Source organism: Neoarius graeffei, chromosome 9 (genome assembly GCF_027579695.1).
Source record: "Neoarius graeffei isolate fNeoGra1 chromosome 9, fNeoGra1.pri, whole genome shotgun sequence".
NCBI lineage: Eukaryota > Metazoa > Chordata > Actinopteri > Siluriformes > Ariidae > Neoarius > Neoarius graeffei.
In genome coordinates, this window is record NC_083577.1 from 93,342,671 (window position 1) to 93,351,211 (window position 8,541).

The following is an 8,541-nucleotide window of genomic DNA, read 5'->3' on the forward strand; positions in this document are numbered from 1 at the left end:
TGACCCCTAGTAACAATTTTATGTTCCCAGAACGTTCTGGGCACGTACGCCTTTGGTTGCCTATATGGTGCATATACGTTAGGTTTGGTTGCCACTTGGTTGCCACGTGGTTGCCATGGAAAGTTTTTCTGACGTTGCCCAAACGTTTCCTGTTGGTTACAACAACAACCTTCCCCTGCCCTTCCCCTAACCTTGCTGGTTGCATGTTTGGTTCCCTGAATGTTAGCCTAACGTCCCCCTGACGTTGTAGAATGTTATGTTTTGGTTAGATTTTGCTTTCAACTAATTAGCAACATCAACACAACTGCTAGCATATCTACATGAGAAAACTCAGTGATGAATGAACAGGCAAATTTGGCAGGTCTTGAAAGTTTAATGAGATAAAATATCAATAACAAATTTGAATAAAAAAAATGTTTGAAAATAAAAAAGTTTCTGAAAGTGTAACAGTGCATTCAATAAAACAATCATATATACAAAACAGAATAAAATAGAAAAGTTTCTGAAACGGTGCATTCAATAAAACACATTCAAAACAGAATAAAATAGAAATAACAGTTTTTTAAAGTGTAACTGTGCATTCAATAACAAACAAAATAGAATTAAAAAAAAATCACTTCACGAAAAATAGAATAAAAATCACTGTTCACAATTCAATTGTCCATCCGTTGCTGCTGACCAGCTGATCTGAAAAGAAAAAGGAACAAAATGTTTAAAAACAAGAACAATGAGCACATGTCCACAAAAGCATGATAAACCACCCTACTACCAACCACGAAATTTCTGTGATTGCACCAAATTAGAGAGCAGAAGTATACCGTCTGTGTGGTGCAAATTTTAGAGTCTGCCCAAGGCATTCCTCCACTTCAGCTTCCGTATGGCCAGGAAATTTTTTGACACATGCAGCTAGAAGGCAAAATAAAGGAAAGTTACACATCAAAACCTAGTCAGTCAAGCATGGCATAAAAGTGATGTGATCAATATATAAACACTTACCCTTTATAATCTTGCACAGAATGAGGTCATCAAAGGACATTTTGGCCCGTCTGCCCCGCAAGCTGTACTGGGCGAGTACCTCATTATTTGCCGCTCGGCGTAGCATACGGTGAATGGCTGCCCCTAAACCTGCCCCTCTGACAGTTTCAAGAAAATGTTGCTGTAAAAAAATAAAAATAATTATACAATGAAAATTACTGTAGCGAGCTTATACGATAGATAGATAGATAGATAGATAGATAGATAGATAGATAGATAGATAGATAGATAGATAGATAGATAGAATTACCATCTTGTTCCTCTTGTCTGGTTGTTCCAGACTCCTATCCAACTCCAGCGGCTCCATCACCATGCTGCATGGTTTAGCCAACACCACATCATCTTGCTGGAGTTGAGGCGTGTGTGTCGGGGCGTTGGTCTCCACCAATGACTCGATCTTGTCAAACCTAGCCTCGAGCCTCCGCATCAAGCGACTCATGTGGGCCTCTGTGACTATGGGGACAAATGTGATGGAAGTTGTAATTTATAATGTACTTTCCTGAGTGAGTGAACTAGTTAGTGTGTATAAAAGTACTTACTTCTCTCAAACATGGCTGCGATAGCCGAGACACCCTGTCCGTCATGAAGTGCCCGGCTGCTGGCTGAAGTTTTCAAAAAGAAAATATTAGTTTTCCTGTTCATGATTTTGTATTCCAACATCTGTAAATGGGAACTTGAAAGCAACTGTACCTTGAACAGAGTCAAAAGAGGTTTCCAGTGATTCTTGGAGGTGCCTGGTTGACTGAATTGGGTGTAGTGCCCGGCTGCTGGCTGAAGTTTTCAAAAAGAAAATGTTAGTTTTCCTGTTCATGACTTTGTATTCCAACATCTGTAAATGGGAACTTGAAAGCAACTGTACCTTGAACAGGGTCAACAGGACTTGGGCTAGGGTGGTGAGGACTGGCTCCAGTCCCAGCTGGTGTTGACCCTGAAAAGATGGTGCATATGGATGTTAAGTCATTTATTGGGGGGGGGGGGTCTTATACATGGTATTCGCAAAAGAAGAACCTATGATAATACATTAGACATTTACAAATAAATTGAAAAACACTTACATTGTGGTGGTAAGGGCATTGGGTCCTGCTGACCTGAAAAGAGCACACAAACATCAGATCAGTCACGTAATATACACCGGTTATTCATCATGAATGTTAGCTCCAAGCTATGAATGATGATTTGGGAACTGTTAACTTACACACAGGGCTTCCAGCCACAGTCCGAGTCTTGGGTTGCTTCTTGGTTGCTGCTACCACTGGAGCAGAATCATCTGGAAGGAAAAACCATACAATGTGCAATGTAAATTTCTTGTAAATTACTTGAAAATGAACACTGAATTGAGTAACTAATGTTGTCATTAGTGAAGAGAGCTTACCATCAGAAGATTCGGAGACAAACCTCCTTGGGCACTTACGCTGCCTTATTGCAAAAGTGTTCACATCATCCTCTGTCTCAACACTTGAGGACTCCATCAATTGCAAACACTTCTGTTCAGCTTTGGCGTATGAATCTATGGAAAATGACTTTTAGTCAGTAGCACAAAAAAAAAAAAAAAAAAAAGTGCTGCCATAGAGAGAACAATTCAGTATATTCTATGTAGTGCATAGCAGCGATAGCTCACCTGTTTTGTACCAGGTTTTCTTAACGGGATGTTTGGCCCAAGTTGTATTTGGTGCTCGGCACTTCACAACATGCAATCGCACATTGTGTGTCGTCCAGTAGCAGACCATGCCATGCTAAAAATATATATAATTAAAAATAAATTTTTATATATATATATATATATATATATATATATATATATATATATATATATATATATATATATATATAGAGTGCGATTTGCTGGGGGGGATGGTGGGGATCATCCCCCCCCCTCTGGTTTTTATCTCTGCTGAAAAAAATCCTCGGGGACAACCCCGTCAATAAAACAAACAAACCAAAAAAAAAGTTGACATGACAGGCATGTTGTGAGACAGTTTTCTATGGTCTACATTGCACTCACTTTCAAAATGACCTGAAGTGGCAGCTTTGACGTTCATGAACGTCTAGGGTTGCCAACCTTCCCGTATTGGGCGGGACATCCCATTTTTTGGGGTAATTTTAATTTGTCCCGTCAGGTACAGATCCTGCCCCTCACTCCAATGCTGTGGTGTAAATCGCGTAATTGCCGTGAGAAGCGCTATTACCGCGAGTCGCGGTCATCTGCGATTTAAAACCATTCACTGTTGCCATATCCTGAATTTTTAAGCTATACTGACAAAATAGGCATCAAATTAAACTAGAGCAGATGGTGCAGCCAGTGGATACAGCCGAACTGTTCAATAAGGATAGCAGATAGCTTAAAAAAAAAAAAAAACTTCCGAAACAGGATAGACCTCAGCCTATAGTAGGGGAGCTTTTCTGCCTCACTCCTGCCTTTGTGATGTCTTTCTCTCTTCTTCTTCTGCTATGAAGCATTGCAGAAGGTTCTTAGGGTTTTCAAATGGACAATTAAGCAAATATCAGGGTTTTACAGCTACAGCAAATACTTTTTCAGTTTGACATTGCCTTCATAAATATGGCCTGATGAATTATTTGGCCAAAGTTTAAAATAGAAAAATGAGACAATAATATTAGAATTGTTTGTTATTTTGCATTAAGTTACTTAAAAATATCCATTAATTGGTCTATTAATTTTTAAAAGCTCTATTTTAGAAATGAATTTGTAGTGGCCTACATTTGAAACCCTCACCTAAAGGCGAATCGGTACTGTAACTATTTTGGGGCGCTGGGGTGCGTGTACAGGGCCTGTACCGGTACTTGTCCGCACCCGGAACAAAGTGTCCCTCATTTGGATATGAGAAAGTTGGCAACCCTACGAACATCTCATCTCATCTCATCATCTCTAGCCGCTTTATCCTTCTACAGGGTCGCAGGCAAGCTGGAGCCTATCCCAGCTGACTACGGGCGAGAGGTGGGGTACACCCTGGACAAATCGCCAGGTCATCACAGCCCTACGAACATCCCCAGCAAATAGATATATTGTAGATAATCAGAGTGTGAACGTGGATTTAGCGCCATGAATCACATCCTTACTGATGAGCGCAACAGAATGAATGTATCCACACTGACAGCCTTCTTTTCCTCGCTGTCAATGGGCCAGACGTGCGTTCCTTCCCTGCTGAGAAATTCGCAGAAATGTGGATTAAAGAAGGGCGAAACGCGGCGGATAGCGCACCGACGGGAAAGCAGAAAAGGCCACATGAACTGCGCCATCAGAGCAAGCTGTTCATTTAGTATTCATGTATTTTAGTGATTTTCGAGTCACTGTCCATTTAATCCGGAGGGAGAGAAACATCACAGCAACGCGACAAGCAATGCGAACTTTGTTGTGTGTTAGTGTTCGTGTATTTAGTCAGAGAGATAGGAAGATGAATTTACTATCTCTGGTTTAGTGTTCGTTTTCATTTAGTGTTATTCATTTGATATCATCGGATGTTATTGAGCTGTTAGCCTATTGTTACCTTAATTTTGTGACGTTTCATGATTAAAAAAAAAAATCCCCCCTTCTGGTTTTTTGACAAATCGCACCCTATATATATATATATATATATATATATATATATATATATATATATATATATATATATATATTTGCTATCAAAAGTATATAGGCATATATGTAAGCATACATATTTGCTATGTATCGACAAAAAAAAAAAAAAGACTCGTACCTCAGAAGTGTGTCCAAGCCATGAAGATGGCACAACCTCAATAGCATTGTCTGTGAACTCATCTGTGAAAACAAAGGCATCATTAGCAACTTTCCTTGACCACAAACGTTTGAGACATATTTGCAAAACAGACGGAATTCTCCTTTAAGGTATAACCACAACCAGAAAGAAATCACAAATTACCTTTTCGAAAGTAGAGTACTTGAACAGAAGCAGGCTTCAGTACTTCCAACAGAGACGTTTGCTTCCAAATCCAAGTTCCGGGTAGTGACTTTACTACACGCACCTACGTCCTCTTATCCATCTGTCCAGCCAATGAGGAGTGTTCGTTTTGCGTCACATGCCGTTGCGTCAGGCAACCTGACCAATCAACAACTTACAGTGGCTAGGTCTCGTTTCTTCCTGTAGACCCCATGGGAACAAATCCAATGGATAAGGGAATCTGAACTATAAAATAAGTTACTTATTTTATAGTTCAGATTCCCTTATCCATTGGATTTAATACATGATGATTATTAACTTTTATGACAACCCTTCACACCAACAAAGTGTTGTTTTTCAACAGACAGTAAAAGTTACGTTACGTTTTCTGTGCAACCTCTGAACTACAGTGCTTGTCTCGTGCTATATTCTAAACTCCAAGCAGTGTGGTTTGAGTGAGCTAGGCTAACAGAGTACTGCAGTAAACGTGTTGCTGATCTTTGCAGCCTACAAAAGTAGGCCCTCACTTGAGGTTTTATCCACCAACATACTATATTTCGTCAAATAATACATGGGGAAATCCGTACTGCTGTTATGCCGCCGTTCTGAGGCACAAATACACAGACATTTTAACAGAGAACACCGTCACCTACACGACATGTATATCGATATGGGGTAATCATGCGTAACCTCGGCGCTATGGCGTTAGCCATGCTAAGGTATGCTACATAGCATTATATCGGCGTGCTAAATCACAACAAAGGTGAAAGAATTATGTACAAGTTCTTTGTCAGATGGGAGACTGGAAAAGACGTGTTTTAGAGATACCAACAACGATTCACTTCGTATAATGTGACCGGAGATGGTTGCACGCATAGCAGCTAACTGCTAGGTGAATACTATTCACATTTATACAGAATAAAATAACACATTACCTGATCGCACGTACTGTAAATCCAGATAACGTACACTGGCGCTGGTAGTTCTAAATCCAACAAGGAGACTCGGTGAAATTTTCAAATAGCTAAATAAAAGGGCTATCGTAGCATCCATTAAGTCCGCCATTTTGTTATTTGCCTTAGAGCTGTTTGAAAGCACAGAGAATTCTGGGTAATGTGCAGGATGATGATGCATCGAAGCTACCTAGCTGGACTTTTATTTTTAGAAAATAAGAGGAGAAGAGAAGTGGATTTTTGTATTGCAGCAGATTTTGTTAGTGGTACAGGGTGGATTTGGTTGTTGTTGGGACAAAGTACAAATAAGTTGATCAATGGAGCTGGGTGTGAGTGAGTTGGGGCAACAATAGTACCAGAAGTATGTGCATGAGAAAATGTAGTTGGGGCAACAATAGGGATAATGTACCAGAAGTATGTGCATGAGAAAATGTAGGCATTATTGTAATGCAGCATGTTTTGAGGGCGAAATGTGTGACCACAACTTAAAGGTCAAACTTTTGTTGCTGCTCTGCCATATTATCAGGAGCCAATTTGCACCACACAAGACTGTGCACCAAGTCACAACGACCCATTGCCAAACCATGTTCACCCTCTTCATATGATATATGCTGCAGCCTGCTCATTACAGATCACTTGAATTCCACAAAAAACATCACCACTTACAATCCAAACAAATTTAGCCTATAAGTTTATTTCTGCAAATCAGCCACACTCTGCCCACATTGCACTAACTAGAAAAACATTTAACCTGTCCATTTTTGCTTTCACCATTCCCTTCTTGCCCAGTAAAATATCTTTTACATTTAACACTCAAAATGCTTCCTTTCCTTCGTTCTTAATGGGGTCTCCTGGAATTGAATTGGAGTCGCCTGAAATAACCAATAGAAGGAAAATACTGAAAATAAAAATGTTCAACTAATTATGTTATATATTACAAATAAAATGCTATATATCAGCTTTGAAAAGAAAACATCCACATAACTGAAGGCTATAGGCTGCTGATCAAAATATAGAATATGTGACACTGTGCAATCTCTATAAAATCTAAAAAATGTGTATGGGGTCAAAATTGGTGATGTAAAAATGGGGTCCCAGGCCAAAAAAGGTTGGCAACCACTGCTTTAGACAGTCAAAACACATTACTCAGGAATGTACATGGGTTTGTCGCCTATTTTTGTGAAAATTTCCTTGCAATATATCTCACAACTCAACATAGACTAGCCTATTTATCTGGCCTAGTATGCACACATTTCTGTTGACCATATGGTGTCTTCAATGTGTGAGGGTTGGATTCCAAACCAAAATGGCATGACATAACAATGCATAACAAAAGGAAAGTTATATGTGACAGTTTACTATGGCAAAAAAAAATAGGCTACAAGTACAAAAGAGGTTGAAATAAAAGATTAAAAGATAATTTAGCCAGCATCAGGAAAAGCAGATAGTATAGTTCTCAGAACAACAAAAAAACAACCAAACATAACGTTGTGTGGAGGTTATAGTGTAACCAAATGATAACGTTTCAGTTGGTTAGTTACCTCAACGTTTCGGGGACGTTTGGCTTCGTTAGGTTTATGCATAACCATGAGGAAACGTTCTCTAAATGTTAGTTGTTGGTTACGTTCTAACAAACCTTTAGAGAACCATAGGCTAACGGTACATTAACGTTCTGTGTTACTAGGGACAGTACAAGGGTCTGCAGGACCTTTTTGATCAGGTGAGGTGTTAGAAAAGAGGAGCATCTTTTGATTACAGATATATTCCTCCCCATCTTTTGCGCCAGTAAATCTATATGTCTTGACCATGATAATTTACAGTCTAAAGTTACCCCCAGAAGCTTTTGGCCCTTTTCCACTACCCTTTTTCAGCTCACTTCAGCTCGCTTCAGCTCACTTCAGCCCGACACGGCTCGCGTTTCGACTACCAAAAACCGGCACGACTCAGCTCGTTTCAGCCCTGCTTAGCCCCTAAAACTCGCACCGTTTTGGAGTGGGGCTGAAGCGAGCCAAGCCGTGCCGAGTGAGGTTGGGGGTGTGAGCAGACACTCCCCTGTGCACTGATTGGTGAGGAGGAGTGTCCTCACATGCCCACACACGCCCCGCGAGCGCGCTGGGATCTGTAAACACCGCAAACCCGGAAGGAGAATAATTACGAATTACGAGAATTTCTGAAGCCTTATGCGCCTCGCCTCATCTATACGCTCTTGCCAGTATCTGTCCGCGTTGTCGGTGACAACAAGCCACAGCACCAAGACCAGCAACACTAACGACTCCATGTCCTCCATGTTTATTGTTTACTATTCGGGTGGTGAGACTACCGCTTAAAAGATCACTGAATCAGTGACATACAGAGCATCGTGGACGAGTTCGCGGAGCGCAAGGCTCGTCGTATGCCCTTCAAATAATGCGCGCAGTAGGCTATTGATGTTTTATTATGAGCCATGTACAGTATGTCACCTAATGTTTTTTTGTTTCTGAGTTACATGTTCGTTTGAAGGACTTAATGTACAAACTAACATAGTTGCACCCCGTAGTGTTGAAATTGGTAAACACAGTGCATTCAGTGAGGTTTGCACCGCCCTCCTTTTATTTCTGACTCTTCCTGTCACTGCTGCAACCTCTGAGCGCTCATTCGTA

The 8,541-nt window shown here is 40.4% G+C and overlaps 1 protein-coding gene across 2 annotated transcripts; it reads right to left on the bottom strand.

Annotated features, from left to right (window-relative positions):
• Window positions 1–353: 353 nt before the first annotated feature.
• LOC132892092 (uncharacterized) lies at window positions 354–6,745 on the bottom strand. Of its 2 annotated transcripts, XM_060930482.1 has the most exons (14): window positions 5,885–6,745; window positions 4,932–5,150; window positions 4,749–4,810; window positions 2,654–2,768; window positions 2,408–2,542; window positions 2,231–2,302; window positions 2,091–2,123; window positions 1,895–1,963; window positions 1,726–1,806; window positions 1,575–1,637; window positions 1,286–1,488; window positions 997–1,156; window positions 819–906; window positions 354–687 (listed from the first exon to the last, which is right to left on the bottom strand). In XM_060930482.1, exons 4-14 carry the CDS (start codon window positions 2,760–2,762, stop codon window positions 654–656), a joined length of 1,047 nt encoding a protein of 348 aa, XP_060786465.1. In that variant the 5' UTR covers window positions 2,763–2,768; window positions 4,749–4,810; window positions 4,932–5,150; window positions 5,885–6,745; the 3' UTR covers window positions 354–653. The 2 variants fall into 2 exon arrangements, with proteins under 2 accessions (XP_060786465.1, XP_060786466.1); XM_060930483.1 differs by having other exon boundaries at window positions 4,749–5,150.
• Between the last annotated feature and the right edge of the window lie 1,796 nt (window positions 6,746–8,541).

Bases quoted from the DNA above. Each gene is read 5' to 3' on its own strand.
- LOC132892092 (XM_060930482.1), bottom strand. From the start codon at position 2,762: ATGGTCTGCTACTGGACGACACACAATGTGCGATTGCATGTTGTGAAG. The intron at 1,807-1,894 runs GTACAGTTGCTT...TGAAAACTTCAG, and splicing joins TCCTGTTGACCCTGTTCAAG to CCAGCAGCCGGGCACTACAC. The intron at 1,638-1,725 runs GTACAGTTGCTT...TGAAAACTTCAG, and splicing joins CTCTTTTGACTCTGTTCAAG to CCAGCAGCCGGGCACTTCAT.